We start from the raw sequence: 17,858 nt of genomic DNA, 5'->3' as shown, positions 1-17,858 counted from the left end.
TTTAAGCAGGTAAGGCCCACTGAGCTGTGTAGCTCTTTTTTTAGAAGCGACCTGGCCACTAATAATAGCTCAACGAAATGGCTTATCGTGTGCAAATTTAAAGCAGTCACAAGGGACATAATGAAATAATAAAAATAAAACACTAAAATTCTCACGAAAGCGTTAAATCGAAATTCAGTCAAATACTCTTAAACGCGTGTTGATTTTAAACGTGGAGGGAAAACCCGGAGGATGCGGAGAAAAATGCACACGACCACGGGGAGAACATTCAAACTCCAAATATACAGCAGCAGGCGTCAGTGTCGGGATCGGACCCACGACCTCCTATATACTAGGCGAGGTAGTTAACATCTCCTAGCCACCGTGATGAGAGAGAGAGACACGCAAACTCAAAATACACAGCAGCAGGCAGGGTCGGGATCGGACCCACGACCTCCTGTATACTAGGCGAGGTAGTTACCATTTTGCCACCATGGCACCCAATAATTTAAAGGAAAGCCTTTACCCATTCTGGAAATAATTCATGTGTTAACATGTTCAAACACCAAATAGACGCATATTGCAAGTCCGCATTAGCCACACTTGTGGTAAAACATGAAAATGTGATTTGATAGTGTGCACATTGTTCTTAAGTGATTGGCCCACACCAGAGACGGCCTCTTTTTTGGCTTTGTCTCACCGCTGCTATAGATGAGTCAACGCCAAAAGGCAAAAAGTACAAGGTTGATGCAAATGCCAAAGCAGTAATCGCTTGGGTTAAGCCATTTACAGAGTATCCCAGTGCATGCCGCTAGAGAGTATTTAATTGGCAACTGCACCATTGCAAATTTATATACCATTCGGTGGGGAGGGGGGGGGGTTGACTCATACCATCGTAATTCTGCGGTCAATAAAGTGTGTACCACTTTGTGGGAAATAGTCTGTAGAGATTGGTTCTCTCCAAAACTGATTGAGTGCCAAGGCAGCCAAACTCACCGTTTATATATGTCCAGCGTATATGTCCAGTCCACAACTACGGAATTACAGCACGGCACACAGAACTTGTCAATCACAAATTTTGGCAATGCCTCATTTGGGCTTTGATGGTCTCCGAATGCTCTTGCAGACTGTCCCGGCCTCTTGAATTTTTTACCCGGCTAAACAAATAAATTTGAAGTAGCTAAAAGGACCTCTATGTAACTACCGCTTTGTCTCTTATCCATTCGCTGTTTTGTAATCTCATCGTGACAATGATGGTATAAATATATTCATAGGGGTACATAGTGCAGTAACGTTAGACTTCTCCTAGAATTTGCTAAGCGAGTTCAAATATACCGTCTATTGCACCAGCCGGCATGGATATATGTTGTTGGAGGAAACATAATTCACAACTTTTTGTGCCGACAAACGCCCGTGAGTGAAATATTTCCAAACAGGAAAAATGTACCATTTCCGGATATGTGCGGCAGTCACGCCGGTGGTAAACCGTCATGCGTTCGCAAAGGAGGTGGAGAGATGAGACAATTAGGCGGAGGGACGCGGGCAATTCGGACGAAGCCTGTTTGTGTGTGCTGTGCACAGCGCTGCATTGATGAGCGGTTTAGTTGATTGTGCTCCTGAGATGGAGGCAGTTTACCTCGAGGCCCCGGGCAATTGTGCTGCCAGCGTTCATGAAATGTGCAACTCCCCAATTCAAGGTGTGTTATCATGCCCTGAGGTGTGTACAAACAAACAGCGATTAGCGAGATGGGACAGGTATTTAACGGGTGAACGAGATTTGTTTTTTTAATGTATTCATATTTCCACTGACCCGCCCCGACTGGACATCTGTGGAAAAATAGCTCATAGCTAATGGGATTCCTCCAGTATAAATAAATATTGTCATTCTGAAAAGTCGGTGTCATCCTGCTGCAACCAGAATTCATGTTGGTGACCTGAGCAAGTGGTGTAAATTCCACACTCCCATGGTGGGGGGGCATTTTATCCACTGGTGACTTCCTACCACTCCACAGTTCTAATGTGGCAAGCGACTTCAAAACTCGAGTGAAGAACTGTCCACTGTCCTCGTGGTCATGCTGTGTAGCTCTGCAGTGTGTTGTCGGGTTGTACCGTGGCTTGGTTTCGCATGTCAGACGTTTCGATGCACATGGCTGGGAGCTTCAATTTATATTCTTGGTTCTTTCGGTAAAGTCACGTAGAAAGGGAAATAATAAAATAATTAAATAATACTGTTCTCACGACGTTTCGATTGCAACACAAGCAATCATCATCAGGTGTGAAACCCACAGCAAGAAAAAAATATTGCTGTGAGAATTGTATTGTTTTATTTTTTATTATTTTATTATTTCCCTTCTATGTGACTTTACCGAAAGAACCAAGAATATGAATCCCTGCAGTCACGAAAGCTTTAAATCGAAATTTAGCTTCAATTTAGTTCCCAAAAGCTCCCCAACACGCGGAACGGAAATGTCAGACAGGCCGAGCAACGTGTGGTCACGTGCTACGTCTATCCCCTCCTGGGATATGAACTCCTACAGACTGTGAGCCAATTGCTTTGACCAAAGCGATGCTCAACTGGAATTTCAACGTGTATGAAATAAATAAATACATTTCGATTTAAAGCTTTCGTGACTGCAGGGATTCATCTTCTTGGTTCTTTCGGTAAAGTCACGTAGAAGGGAAATAATAAAATAATAAAAATAAAACATAATAAAATACAATTCTCACGACGTTTCGGCCATAACGCAAGCAGCCGTCCTCATGTGAAGAACTGGTCTGTCGGAAAGACAGCGTCTGAAGACGCTGTCTTTGTATTTTATTTTATTATGTTTTATTTGTATTACTTTATTACTTCCCTTCTACGTGACTTTACCGAAAGAACCAAGAAGATAAATAAATACAGTTATAAATGTATGCACTTTGTGATCACGACGACTTGCTGTGGACTCGGTATCCCCTCTTCTTTCCCGGGACAGATTCTGCCGACCGCCCAACGGCTCCTGGACGAGCTCCTGTCATCTCAGAGCACGGCGATTAACACTGTGTGCGGGGCTCCAGGTAACTGCCTGTGTGTGTGCGCGTGTGTGAGCCCCGTGCAATCATCGATACAAATCATTTAGACATTTCGATTTAAAGCTTTCGTGACTGCAGGGATTCATCTTCTTGGTTCTTTCGGTAAAGTCACGTAGAAGAGAAGTAATAAAATAATAAAAATAAAACATAATTAAATAATATAATCATATAATATTATTTTATTTTATTATAAAGTCACGTAGAAGGGAAGTAATAAAATAATAAAAATAAAACATAATAAAATAATATAATAATAAAATAATATAATAATATTATTTTATTTTATTATGTTTTATTTTTATTATTTTATTACTTCCCTTCTACGTGACTTTACCGAAAGAACCAAGAACATTTAGACATTGCCGAGCGGGAAGCACGTTTGCCACCTGTTGGAGTCCAGCGGTTGCCCGGGTCATTTACCGTGAAGTACCCACCATTCAAACTCGCTATGAGCTCCTTTCTGGAGGTGACCTGGCCACACATGTTAACTCATCGACTTGGCTCATCATCTGTGGTAATATATAGTTGACACAGTCGAAACGCAGGTTTCTAAATGTGGAGGGCAAGAGAGAACATGCAAACATTCACACTTCAAATATACAGGCATCGTCAGGGTCGGGATCGAACCCCCTGACCTCCTGCGTACCAGGCGAAGGAGATAACATCCAGCCACTGCGGTGCATTGCAGGGGACGTTGAAGGTCCCGTAACGTAACCTTCCAGTTAGCACGGTTGGCTACGTGCGGTGCGAAAGGAGTTCAACATGCATACAACGTTATTTGACAATATCACGTTGTAGGATTGTTTAAACAGCCATGAGGGTCGACGGATGAGACTGAGCATGGAACGGCTACCGAGGGAGACGACCTTGAGAGGACAACCCGTTGTGGAGGAATGAGATGGGTTGACCCTGAAGCAGCAGTGGATAGACCATGGCTAGTGATGAAGAACCAGCCTCGTCCAATGTGCTGTTCATCACTGTCAATATCAGTCGGTCTCGGGCGATTTCAGTGGCGGTGTGCCAGTGGATGACTGTTCAGTCGAGATTGGCCTTAAATTAATGCGCATCTTTAATGTTGCATTTCTCCTCTGGATGGTCCACTCTTGTGTAGGCCTATATCTAGACTGCCATGTTGTGTAACAAAAAATAAATTTGTACATTTTTTGCGGTTACCTCAATAAGATAATCAATTTTCTCCACTTGAGAACCTGATTTAACCACGGGCTGCTGAAGCCTGGAATTAAATCCAGCATCTCAGCAGTGCTGGATATTTGTCACTGACACGGCCATTGCGAGTTTCCTAATCAATCCTCTGTGGTCAGTGAAGTGGATGCTATTTTTGTGCGATGTAAATAGTCGTCGTCTTCTGAAGAGAGACGAGGCAGGTTTCCGCCATGGGAATATGGAATTTCCTTCATTGGCTCAGCACCTCTGATTGAGTAGAGCATCAACACAACGGTCATTTGAGTACGGGGACATGCACCGCCCCTTGTTTTAGAATTTTTACGCTGACACGTAGAGCCAATTTTTCAATGTACTGCCGCATGAGGACCTCCCCATGCCATGCCGGTTGTGGGGTTTTTGTTGACCATACTTTACCGTGCGGGTTGGTGAAGGCAGGGAGTATAGTAAACGTGGCAGCAAAGAAGCACAGTACAACAATGAATGTTGCTGCACTGCTCTCTTCTGTCCACCTTGTAGCCCCGCAACGGCCAACAGCAATCTATTTGTACGATGTTGTCAACCTTGTAAGCACTGTCCAGGCTCAACCCTACCTCGCTCCCAAGATCCGATGAGATTGGGAGCATTCTGGATCATTTTGTCACGGGCAATTCTAAATAACTCTAATAATATTTTTAAAAAATTACCGGAATACAATCGTACAATATATTCTTTGGGTCTTTCGGTAAAGCCACGTAGATATAAAAATAATACAAATATAGCGAGAGAACTATTTTCTCTTGCCTCGGGAGCTCTCGCTATATTTTTTCACCTGAAGACGATTGCTTGTGTTGCGATCGAAACTTCGTGATAATTTTATTATTTTTCTATCTACGTGGCTTTACCGAAAGACCCAAAGAATATGAATTCCTGCAGTCACGAAAGCTTTAAGTCAAAATCGTACAATGCTTTACCCGTGACGCGTTTTCTACGCCAGCCGACACAATCACAGACCACTGCCTCTTGAAACATGCGCGCCAAATATCATTGCCCGTGACCTTATCGGATGAAGGCAAGACGCCGGTTTTCGGCTGCCACGTTCCTTTGGAAAACCCGGAGCTGTTATCCTATTCTGTTTAATTCCTGCCCGTGCAGGCGGTGTTTGTGAGCCTCGCTCTCTTTCCACCCCCACACCTTCACATCTCCCCCCCCCACATCACCCATGCCTTGAAACCGTAGCTCCTTGGCCCAGCAGTGTGTACCTTATTTACCGAGAAGAAATATCCGTCAGCAGCTCTACATTATTAATGGGAAGCTACTTGTGTCACGCAGGCTGGCAGATTTTCTCCGAGGATGTTGTGCTCTCCAGAAAAAAAAGTAGCGAGATTAAAAAGGGATTCCGATTTGTGTGTACGAGAGCTCCGAGCTGGCCACGGCCAGGTTAGCTCCCCGGGGCCGAGTGTCGGGCTCGCAAGTCCAGAAGGCCCAGATCCTCGTGGGCAGGGTAGACACAGCCCATAGTTGTCATTGTTTTGTGAATTGTGCTTTATTAATAATAAATAATTAATAAGGATCTATCTCTATCACTAAAGACCTTCATCTGTATGTCTCAAAAACCTCTAGGGTACTTCCTGGCAAGGTAGAAAGCTGAAATTTGCTAAATGGCCTTCTGTTGCAGCAGCCCTTTTGCCCACTTTAGCAATTGTTTCTTGCTGTGGTTGTCCCACCTGATGACGGACGCTTGTGTTGTGCCCGAAACGTCGTGATTTAATTTATTTTATTTTATACCTACGTGACTTTATCGAAAGAACCAAAGAGTACATAGGTAGCTTTTAGGAAAGACTCAAACCACAGGGAAAATTCGAGATTTTTCATTTTAAGGCCCCCAAATCTCGATTTTAAGTGCCCCGTAAAAATGTTTGTGCGTGTCATACAGAAACCGTGCAAAATATAAAATTGCGTTTTTTTTCGTTTGATAAAGCGTTGAACAGAAAATAAAATGGTAGCGAGAACCATTGGTTCTTCTTTATTGTTTTTGGAAATGTTTTGGATTAAAGCGGTTTTGAACAAAAAAAAGGCATTTTATGATATTCAAATCTAAATAATTCTAAAACGGTAAAAGATAGAAGCTTCCCCTCATAGACTATTAAATTAATACATTTTCGTTGTTTCTAATCAATAAACAACGGATTTTTTAAATGCATATGTTTTTAAGTATAAGAAGATTAATCGAGTCATCAACACATTTTTTCTGCAGAAAAATACAAAAATTTGGATTAGTTGTTAGTGTCTGATCGTAGATAAAAAATTGTAAGAAATAATATCAGGTTTATTGTATTTATTGAAAACATTTGCCTGGCGAAGACAGGCTTCATGAATTCTGGTACAATAACGTACATGTAAACATACATAGGCCTTTTAAATTTTGATGTAATGCTTTCGTGACTGCAGGTATTCTTATTCTTGGTTCTTTCGGTAAAGTCACGTAGAAGGGAAATAATAAAATAATAAAAATATCAAACAATAAAAATTCTCACGACGTTTCGACTGCAACATAAGCAATCATCATCAGGTGTGAAGTCTTGCTGTGGGTTTTATTTTTATTATTTTATTATTTCCCTTCTACGTAACTTTACCGAAAGAACCAAGAATATGCATCGGCCTTGTACATCTATTGTGGGCCTCCCCCCCCATGCTGTTCATGAGGGGTTATTTCACCATATTTCACCACCGTTGGACATTGTGGGTTGGTGAACGCGCCGGGAGTGACTGTGGTGACATCTTGACCGACCAGACATCTGATCTCCTTTGGTTGCCCCCGCCCCCACGATGCTGCGATGTCACGTGACAGATCCTACGGCAGGGCCCTCCGCCTCGGACCAGAGCACCTGGTACCTGGATGAGGCCACGCTCAGCGATAACATCAAGAAGACGCTGCACAAGTTCTGCGGGCCCTCTCCCATCGTGTTTAGGTGTGCGCGTGTGCATGTGTGTGCGCATGTGTGACCTGATTTACATTTCTTGTTCTTTGCTTTACTGTTGTGTTTGCGTATTGTGTTTGTTGTTGAAACGTTCTTACCCCGTGCCCCTACTGGACATCTGTGAAAAAGAGCTTTATAGCTCATCGTATTCCTCCAGTATAAATAAACATTCTAATTCCCACTTGCAGCCAACATCGGTGACAAATGCGGCCACGTGTGCTTCTGACCACACCACCTCGCTTCCCGGCTGTGCCAGCCTTAATAGGTGCTATCTAATATCACTTGTTCCTACAGTCTGTGTGTGCTGTACGGGGGATGTATGTTTTTGTCTGTCTTTGTTCCTGTTTGGTCAGACAGTGGAAGTTAAACAGGTACAGCCCAACTCGAATATAAATGGGTGGATGTGGAGCTTAGTGGACTTGCCAACGGCTGCTATGAACAGGGTCAGGATTGGCATGTGTATGTATTTTGAACTTCTTTCACGCTGTACGTAGCCAACCACGCTAATCGGAGGTGCGGGGAAAGGACGAGACCATAAACAAAAAAGCAGAGAGTGTGTAGGAGGCTTGTGAAAGATGTGAGTGGGTTGCTGATAGCAACTGGATTCAATCAGAAAAAGGGGAAAATTATGACGCTCGCAACAATGAGCCGAGCGCAAAGTGGCGAGCTGCAGCTGCTGTTGGACGTACGGTGTGTACGCACCCGCTTCGCTAAATTTCACGTAGCAGTGTAACTTAGGCATGCTTCCGTGCCATGATGGTCAGCATGCTGGGCTTGCAATCCAGAGTTTGTCGCTTCATTCTCCAGGTGCGGCAGTTGAAACAACGGTGCAAATGTCTTTAATCGCCCCCCCCCCCCGCCTCCCACCTCTGTCCACACAGCAGAGTAAATGGGAACACCAGCCAGGTGATTGGCAGGTCACGTGCGGTGGGGTAAATTGTGTGTGTCCCCACCTCTTCCAAGATAGGGTGCCACAGTGGTGAGAATCTAACCATCTCGCCTGGTATACAGGAGGTTGTGGGTTTGGTTTTTCCCTCTACATTTAGAAACATGCGTTTTATATTAATTTGGCTGCTATTAATTTCCGCGTGATGATAAGCCACTTCGTTGAGCTATCATTTGTGGCCAGGTCGCTTCTGAAAAAGAGCTATGCAGCTCAAGTGGGCCTTACCTGGTAAAATGAAAATAGTTTATAGTTTAGTTTATAGATGTTTGGCCAGCATGGAAGAAAAGGTTAAAAATTCCAATAGAGGAGATGTCTGCTAACGTTTCCGTTAGCAGAGGTCCTTACACCAACAGGGGCGTGAGAAACCAAGTGCAGGGCTGCACCACTTGTAACCTAGTCATCTTTCGCACGTCCCAACCCCGCCCGCCACTCCTTCCTCTTCCCAGCGACGTGAACTCGCTGTACCTGTCGTCCACCGAGCCCCCCGCGGCTGCCGAGTGGGCCTGCCTGCTGCGGCCCCTGCGTGGACGCGAGCCCGAGGCCATCTGGAACCTGCTGTCGATCGTGCGCGAGATGCTGCGGCGGCGCGACAGCAACGCCGTGCCGCTGCTGGAGATTCTCACCGAGCTGTGCCTCGCTTGCGAGCAGGTGCCCCGCTCACGCGCACACTCTCACGCGCACACGTACACTCGTGCATGTACACGTACACTCGTGCATGTACACGCGCGCATGTACATGCCATGGACTGTGACGCAAGCAGCACGTGCGGTTATGCCGGTATCGGCAGTTCCCTGAGTGCGATGGCTATATTTTCTGTATATTAGTCGATCATTTGCTTTAACGACCATTTGTCCGATATATAAATGTATATGCAGTTCATCCGCTATAATGGTCGTTCATTCAGTATAATAGCCATTCTCACGGTGGTAAATGGCATTTTGTCACTGCTGTATGCGATTGGGAGACCCCTACTCTGTAAAGGATCGAATCGCTTTGTGGGTACCTGTCTTGTCGGTTGTGAAGCCGGATGAGAGAGCGTGCTGCGCTACAAACCCGGCGACCCGAGTTCGATTCCCACTCACGGCCAAGACTAGTAACGATTATTTGAACAGGTTTTGAGCTTCGCCTAAGTCGACTCTCCCTCAAATGAGTACCTGGTATGGTGGGTAAACATCGCCACTCGGGAGACTGGGTAAACATCGCCACTAGGCCGGCCGGACGTGGTGCTGACCACCCACCCCCTCGTGTGCTGTGCCGGCCTTCAAGGTGATTGCGAACAGCACTTGCCCCAACAGTCTGTTGAGGCTATATGGGGGATCCTTGACTTTGGGGGTGGACGATGACGCTCTGTGATTGGCGTCGGCGCGCGCTTTTGCAGATCGCGGCGTGGTGGTACAACGTGCGCACGTCGGCGTCGCACAACAGCGCGAGCGGGCACACGGGCCGGCACGGCAACAGCAGCGGGCAGTCGGAGGTGGCGGCGCACGCTTGCGCCAGCATGTGCGACGAGACGGCGGCGCTGTGGCGGCTCGCTGTGCTCGACCCCGCCGTCAGCCCCCACAGGTGACGAACCTTTCGGCTCGCAATCGATTCTCACGGCCGCGAGAATATGTTCGTTAACATCTCGCCGCGGTGGCGAGATGATGTTTGGCCAGCTTGGAAGAGGAGGTCAAAATACATACACCTGTTAGCTAAATGTGCAATGCCCTTGGCTGGGTTAGATGCACAGTGCATTTTTCCACGGTGGCGAGATGTTAACTACCTTGCCTCGTATACAGGAGGTCGTAGGTTCGATCCCGACCCTGATGCCTGTATATTTGGATTTGGCATGTTCTACCACTGGTCGCGTGGATTTTTTTCCGAGTCCTCCGGTTTTTCCCTCCAAATTTAAAAACGTGCGCTCGAGTATGTGGCTGCTATAAATTTCTACACGATAAGCCACCTCGTTGAGCGATCATTTGTGGCCAGGTCGCTTCTGAAAAAGAGCTACATAGCTCACCTGGTAGAATACAAAATTGTTGAGTTGAAAATTAGTTGAATAGTTTTTTTCCCGCGAAGTAGACGGGGTGAAGGGGCGGCGTAACGGTGCACTTTGTTGTGCAATGAAGCCGGCGAGCCGAGTTCGATTCCTGGCCACGGTTCACATCCGTGGTGGGCGATATCCGGACCGGTGCTGGGCCGTCCTTGCACCAACCCACACTGAGCAGTGTGGTGAAGTGTGGTCAAGCAACCATGGAGAGGCCATCATCCCGTCGTCGATTAACAAAGGGATTTGCATTGCATTAGGTATGACAATGATATGCTAATGTTACTTTACTCTTGGGCATGACATTAATTTTGATGCATATCTTCTTGGTGGTAACTTTCAGACAAATTTCAACCAGTCTATATCTCTGCAATAACAGCTGAACATAGCCAGGCTTGGAATTTGGTCATGAAATGCCTGGGGTTGATAGGGTCATTGATGGGGTTAGGTTTATTGGTGGGGTAAGTATTGAGGTTATGGGAATGGGTTTTGCTCGAGGATTCGCTGTTGGTTAATATGAAGGACATTCCACTAATGATTGTTTGGTTGTGGTGGCTGGCATGGTTGTAATTGTCGAGGAGAGAATCATTGTTATTGATTAATTCTGTAGAATCCTGATTTGTGTTGGGTTGATTTGTGGATGCCAGTCTAATTTTGATCAGTTGATTGTGGAAGACAATCTTAATTGTGATGGATTACGGCACAGTTGATTCATTATACTGGCCCCTATTTGTAAAAAGATCAATTACAATTGCTCAATAATTGCTTGGTTTGTTAAGGCCAGTGGACTTGCGAGCGGTTGCTTGCGGAGACAGCACTGTGGTGCTTGGCTGACGGTACCCTTATGCAGTGCCTGCATTAACGGGCGCCGTTTCTCCATCGTTGCGCAGACGCCTGGAGCTTTCAGAGCGACTCCGCGAGTGGCACCTGCGCGTGCTAGAGGTGGCCAAGAGGGGCCAGTCCCGCAAGAGCCAGGAGCACCTCTTCTTGGGTTTCAAGCCGGCGCTAGAGGCCTGCTACCTCAACTGGGAGCAAGTGTGCCCCATTCCTGGAATCACCTTACTCCGGCGGTCCGGGCGGCGTGAACGGAGCGTGCGGTGGCGCCGCTCCGCACGACAAGAAGCCTCCGTGCAGACCGTCGCCGGCGCCAGCCACCACCACGGTCCCCGGACGGCCCAAGTCGGCCTCGCCCAACTGCTGCCCCAAACCGCCAGGTTCGCTTGGCTTCTCCAAATCATCTGTCGGAGCCTGCACTGGGAAGCTGACCGTCACGGGCTGCCCCAAGCACTTGCAGCCACGGCAGCATTTTGGGGTGGCGGCCTCGGCCAACGGCAAGGGTTTGCTCGATGGCGGGATGGCGCTGCTGCCAAAAATGCCGGCGGTGAGGGACGGTGCCATTGCCGCACAGCTGGCAAAGGCGGTGCTGAAGAGCCCGCCTTCGACGGACTCCTCCGTCCGCCCAAAAGACGTGTCTAAGCGGAAAGGGGGTGGCGGTGGCGGCGGTGGCAGCGCCTTGGTTTCACCAGGAGACGGCTCGAGGCCCGGCCAGTTGAAATCTGGCGCGGATGCCGCAGAGAAAGCCTCGTCGGCAGCGGCGGCTTTGACGGCGACGCCGGTAGCGGCGGCATCGGGCGGCATGGCTTGTGGCCGTGGGAAGCACGGCTCGGCGAAGTCGGCGTGCGGCATCGCGGCCGGAAAGGCGGCGTCGAAGCGCGCGGTGAGCAGCGAGGAGGACGGGGACAGCTGCCTCGAGCCGGACATGGTGGAGCTGCGACCGGACGAGAGCGGACTGGCGCTCGGCGCCGAGGCCTGCAACACCTTCGCCTCAGATGGCGAGATTTTTGGCGGCGAGTCTACCTCTGACGCCTTCAAAAAGGGCCGCCCCAAAGACCCGTCCGACAAAGGCTCCGACGGGAAGGCGGCGGTGGCGGCGACGTCAGTAGCAGCAGCAGCATCCGCGTCGGCGGGGGCTGTGGTCAAGCGGAGCACGGATGCGGCGGGCAAGCTCCTGAAATCCAGCTCCGAGTCCAGCGATAGCGGTGGCGAAGCGGCGGCGTCGGTAGACGGCAAGGAGACGGTGGTGGGCGACGGCGCGGGTGACGTGAAAGCTGCTGAGCCGAAGCAGGCGGACGGGACGGTGAAAGGGGACGCTGCTGGGCTGCAGAGCGGCGCGGCCGTGGTGGCGACACCGGAGGCGGGGCCGTCCGCCGCCGCCCCCGTTGTTGGCGCGCGTGTGGAGGGGGTGGCCGTTCCCCCGGAAAATCAGGACGACTACAACCTGTACTTCTACATATCGGTGGATGCGGCCAAGGAGGAGGAGAAGCCGCCCGAGAGTGTGGTGGAGGAGAAAGAAGACGTGTTTGCAGGAGTCCGGCCGCTGGAGCTGGAGAGCTTCATGGAGGTGCGGGACCCACGTTTGAATAATCCTTAGTTAGTTTCAGCGCGAGCAAAATGGCTGCGATGTAAGATCGGTGGCTTCCAATTGGTGAGATCTTGAGATCCCTGTTATCATCGTTGTCATCGTCGCCGTTGTCATCATCACTATCATCGTCTTGTAGTTGGTTATGTGATCACAGCATGCGTTTTTGTGCGAAGCCAAAGATGGCTGGGTTATGGAAGAAAAAAACCTGCACATGCTCTCCATCCTGTGGTGCGCAGGTGCTGTTCGCCTGTGCCGAGGCCCTGTACTCGCACGGCTATGCGGCGGAGGCGTGCCAGCTCGCCATCGAACTCGCCAACGAGCTCCTGGGCAGCCCTCCTGATCTCAAAGTGGAGCAGCCGCAGACCAAGGTGAGATCCCTCATGCCAAACAGTGCCCTGTCCCCGGCTTGGCCTGGAGGCCAGAGAGGGCAATCCAAAATGTGGTGGGGTATAAACATTCTGATTCTTTCTGGGAAAGAGAAACGCTTTGGGAAGTTTCTAAAATTAATATTAATAATTTGCGGAGCTGTGCCCATCCACAAGCTTATGAAAACCAGCAGTGCATTTTGGTGATCCATCCAAGCATGCTGCAGGATCCAACCTGCCAGATATGGTGAGATGGGCCACGTTCACAGTGATTCGATCATCGGCATTCCTTCTACATATTGGCATAAACTTTCCTCAACGAGACAAAGGTAAAGTTGCAGCCTTGCAAACGCTCGCTCATGCCACTGCTGGATGAAGGGCATCTGCTAGATTGTGTTCTAGATTGCCTCGGTAGAGGGTACTTGGCCTCTTATTCCACGCTGGCCATACGTCTTTGAAGAGGTAGCAATGCCCATGATTTACCCCGCCACACAATCCGCCGATCTACTGCGGTGTGGTACCCATTTATACTGCTGGGTGGACAGTGGCGGAGGGGTGGATTTAAGAGACTTGCCCCCTTGTTTCAACTGCCGGGCCGGGAAATCGTATCTCTGGATCGCAAGTCCAGCGCGCTGAATGCAGCACTGCGTTCAGCTCGACTAAGGCTGATGTTGAGATGACTCCAGTCGTCCTCGCAGTGGATTTTGGCTCGCCATCGTACAACAACGGTCACTGCATCGCGAGCTTTCAGATGCGCTTCTGCGGCTGTCTGGAACGCTCTTCATTCTGATATTAAGAAGCCACTTGAGCTATGGAATTTCTAAGTGATTTGTTTACCTTTCCTATATTTTGCACTCATCGTGTTTTTGTATTATTTGTTGTAACGTTCTGACCTGCCCCTACGGGACATCTGTGAAAAAGAGCTTTATCATCGGATTCCTTTGGTACAAATAAATATTCAGATTCAATTGATTGAAAACGTATTTCCTTCGGACAGTTTTTTTTGTTTAGTTTGTCATCCTTCCCATGTACCTCCGATTATTGCGGTTGACTACGTACGTGAGAAATAAGTTAAACCAAGCCATTCGCCACTAAGTGACAGTGACGTCACCACGATGCCTGTGCTAAGCCAGGTGCACCTCGAGGCCACGTGAAGTGTCGAAGGCTCGCTGACGGGAGGTTACGTGATGGACCCAGGTGCCATGGGTTGACTGACTGAGATGCACGCAGCTGTACCCTCTACTGTGCCAAGAAGTTCAACACACATACATTACACACATCCTCCCCGACCACGATCGGTCACGCCAGACACTGGCCGGTGCCACTCCGCCTTCCCGCCGCGTGCTTGCAGGGCAAGAAGGCGAAGGTGTCGACGCACCGGCAGACGCTGCTGGCGGCCAGCACGCTCTCCAAGGCCGCCTTCCTCATCTCCGTGCTGAGCGAGCGGTCCGAGCTGCACGGCCTCGCCTTCGTCGTCGGCCTCTTCGCCCTGGAGCTGCAGCGGCCTCCGGCTTCCACCAAAGCCCTGGAGGTTCGCGGATGGGGGGGAGTGGGGGGGGGCGCTCCGAGAAATGTGGACCTGAGCGCACCGGGCAGCGGTGTCGACGAGACACGGGGTAGCTAGGGGACGTGTGCGGAAGGGTAGGAAGGTGTGTAGAGGTGCTGGGTGGTATGGCGTGGTGGCGCGTGTTAAGGGATAGGTAAGTTTCGATTTAAAGCTTTCGTGACGGCAGGGAATCATATTCTTGGTTCTTTCGGTAAAGTCTCGCAGAAGGGAAGTAATAAAATAATAAAAATGTTAATAAAATAAAAATTCTCACGACGTTTCGGCGTGCGATGAAAAGTTCCGTAATTTTACATTGAAAATAATGCAGTTTAAAGTTAATAAAATATTACATTTTTGTAGCAATTCCAATTTTCATTCAAATTAATGATAGCTGTCATGTACTTTTACATTTGTTAGAAATCAACCATTTTTGGTGTCAACTTCTAAAATAATTGCAAGAGACATCTGTTAAACAATTCCGAACAATCTGGGGAGAAATCCTGTATTCGCTCTGCCTTGCTCCCATCGACTTGCACATCCTTCCACTCTGAACCTATTACTCGCAGGGAGAGAGTTTTTTATAGTCACAGTAGAGTGACACCTGCTGTGGTCATCACGCGGATTGAGGAGCCAAAACGAGGAGGATTCAAATCTTGGAACGTCAACAGAGCAAATAATTTGCACCTCACGGGGGGGGCTGTTTCTTCAAGGCCACTCACCGCTATCTACGACAGGCCGCGGACTCTTTGATCGCCACTCGCGCCTCTGGGTGTACCGTGCGCGAGCACTCGTGCGCGGGTGGTTTAATTGCGCCATCCGTCACGACCGCGTGGCGCGTTCCGCTGGCAGGGAGAGGCGTGAGGGCGGTGGGGAGGCTCTTTCTCGCTTAATTGCGGCGTTCGTCATGTGTGGTTCCTCATGTGCCGGGTACTCAGCCCTTCAGTGGGGAAGATGGGTGAGAGAGGTAGATGGGAGATGCGAGCAGCGGGCGAGTGTTTGTCGGTGGTGAATGTCCAAGGGGCCTGTGGTGAATATGCCCGTAGAAGCGGATGTCGCAGAGATACCTCTGAGGTCCCTCGACCCGCGGACTTATCACGTTCGAAATGCGACGTGTTCAAACGAGGCAGCTCTGTTGACCAACACGCGCTTTGCGTCGCGTGCCCCAGGTTCGCCTGGCCTACCAGGAGTCGGAGATCATGGGGCTGCTCAAGAAGATCCCGCTGGGCGTGACGGAGATGAGCGTGATTCGCGAGCGCGCCGAGCAGATCCGCGACGGCGGGTTCTGCGACTACCGTCCGGTGCTGCCCCTCATGCTGGCGAGCTTCATCTTCGACGTGCTGTGCACTCCCGGTGCGTGCGCGTGTGCTTGTGGGGAGCGGAAGTGTAGAGGTTAGCTCTCTCCGCTATGAACCTGGACGGCCAGAGTTTAATTTCTGCTCTCGGCAAACATCGATAACGAATATTTGAACCGGTCCTGGGTCTCCCCCCCCCCCCCCCAAAATTGACTCGTACAAGTACCTGGTGCGGTATGTAAACAGCTCTCTCCACTATTAACCTGGCCGCCTCTGTTTAAGTCCCAATTTAAATTTGTAAACTTCAAAGGTGGCTGGGCATGGTGCTGGCCACACCACACCCCCACCCCTTTGTGCCCGTGTTGGCCTTCATAGGTGCTTGCTAACAGCAGCAGCCCCAACAGCTTACGTAGTCTAGATTGGGAAACTTAATTGTTCTTACCTGTATTATTGTGATTGATGTTTTTGTTGTCTTTTTGCAAATTGATATTGCACTTTGTGCTCTCGGCTTAATGTCAAGAGAACGTATCTATTCAGAACGTTCGCAGAGTAGTGCCATCACCCTGTGCTAGGGAAGAGCCCACGTGGGATCAGATATGACACAACTACTTGGGAGCTCCCTTCATATCAACGTTTTAGCCACAAGCGCAGCAGTCCAGGTCAATATCAAAACCTTCTTGATATAATTCAATCACAAGCTCATAACAATATCGATGATGCTGCCTTGTCTGCCTCTACTCTTCTCGCTCACTGTTCCTGTGTTTAGAATCTTTATCCTGGAGAAATCCAATGAGCTATGAAGCTCTTTTTCCACAGACGTCCTTCGCCCTCTGCCACCAGTGCTTCTGTGTGGTCGGTGCTCTTATGAAGTTGCAAACATAAACGCACCCGGCAGTCGGTCGACGCACTCGTGTTGCTCGCCTCTCTTCACCTCGATGTGCGAATTGTCAATTGTGTTTCCTTCCGCGACCCAGAAGAGAATGCAGGTTCTCCGTCAGGAGGTCAACATCATGGCCGTGCTTTTTGTTTAAAATCATCGAAGAAAGCCATAAAAAAATAATAAGAGCGTAACCTAGCCGCAAGCGTATTTTGCTTGATAAACAATCGTTTTGTTTTGTTTCGATCGCTTTCCTCCGGCCATGGAGGGAAGAGACGGGGGGGGGGGGGGGGGGTCAGCGGTAAGGAACAAGGCCGCAGGACTGTGGCTCTTGAAGTGGTTATATAAGAAATGAGCCACGCTGGGCGATCCTGGGACTAGGCCAGCGTGGCTCGGATCTGCTTTCTAATGGTTGTGAGAATGTAGCACAAGTCCTTAGCGTCACTTGCGGATGCGCGTTGGAGAAGGGAGATTCGTTTCATGGAAAGTCCTTCTGATGGCAGCTCCCAACAACGAAAAGTGCTCAGCACTGAGATTGAATGTAGACACCTTTCACATTCAGGCCTTAGGCCCCCCCCCCGTGTTTTCAACGCTGTCCCGTAGTGGCCAATAATTGGCATCTCTGAAAACCGTACGGAAACAAATCACCGTGAGGCTTGACTTAATGCTCATAATGTTCCACTGTCGTCATCGCACACGTTCACCATTGGCAACGGCGCTTTTCGCTCCGTTCCTAGCAACAAAGCACTATTCCCATTGGGGGAGGCTTCATTCAAAGTTTTAAATAGATTGTGTTTAACGTAAGAAAAAAACATTAAATGCAAATAAGGATGTACCGGCAGGTGTGAGCCAAGCCTCCGTGGACATGACAATGATTAACATTGACACGGATGATTTTGGTTTGCAAGGTGTGTTGCACGGCAGTGTTGTTTTTGCTTAAACGGCCGTGAGATTTAAAGGTCTGTTGCCTGTACAGTATAGAAGGCAAGAGGATAACTCTTCGTTAGGTGCCACTTTTTGACTTCAGCCCATTGGAATACAACAATCACTGGTACCTGACTGAGTTCAGCACTCAAAATGACAGCTTTAGATTTTCCCCAGCAGCATGTATACAAATATGTTTTCCCTTCCACTTGGGCAGTCAGTGTCATGTCAAGAAACTGACGTTTTGATTTTGAAGCCTACAGAGCC

General features: G+C 48.9%; 1 protein-coding gene across 1 annotated transcript in view; it reads left to right on the top strand.

Moving 5' to 3' along the window:
• Positions 1–11,370: 11,370 nt before the first annotated feature.
• ZSWIM8 (zinc finger SWIM-type containing 8) overlaps positions 11,371–17,858 on the top strand; it is a 32,104-nt gene continuing 25,616 nt past the window's right edge. Inside the window, exons 1-4 of the mRNA XM_061571394.1 lie at positions 11,371–12,566; positions 12,824–12,955; positions 14,304–14,483; positions 15,665–15,848. Of these exons, the coding sequence (XP_061427378.1) occupies positions 11,520–12,566; positions 12,824–12,955; positions 14,304–14,483; positions 15,665–15,848 (1,543 nt within the window). The 5' untranslated portion in view covers positions 11,371–11,519. The remainder of the gene's footprint in view (positions 12,567–12,823; positions 12,956–14,303; positions 14,484–15,664; positions 15,849–17,858) is intronic.

This window comes from Lethenteron reissneri, chromosome 47 (assembly GCF_015708825.2).
Source record: "Lethenteron reissneri isolate LAM-NWPU_2019-01 chromosome 47, ASM1570882v1, whole genome shotgun sequence".
NCBI classification, from domain to species: Eukaryota; Metazoa; Chordata; class Hyperoartia; order Petromyzontiformes; family Petromyzontidae; genus Lethenteron; species Lethenteron reissneri.
Note: the sequence above shows the minus strand (reverse complement) of the source record. Positions and strands in the feature narration are given on the sequence as shown.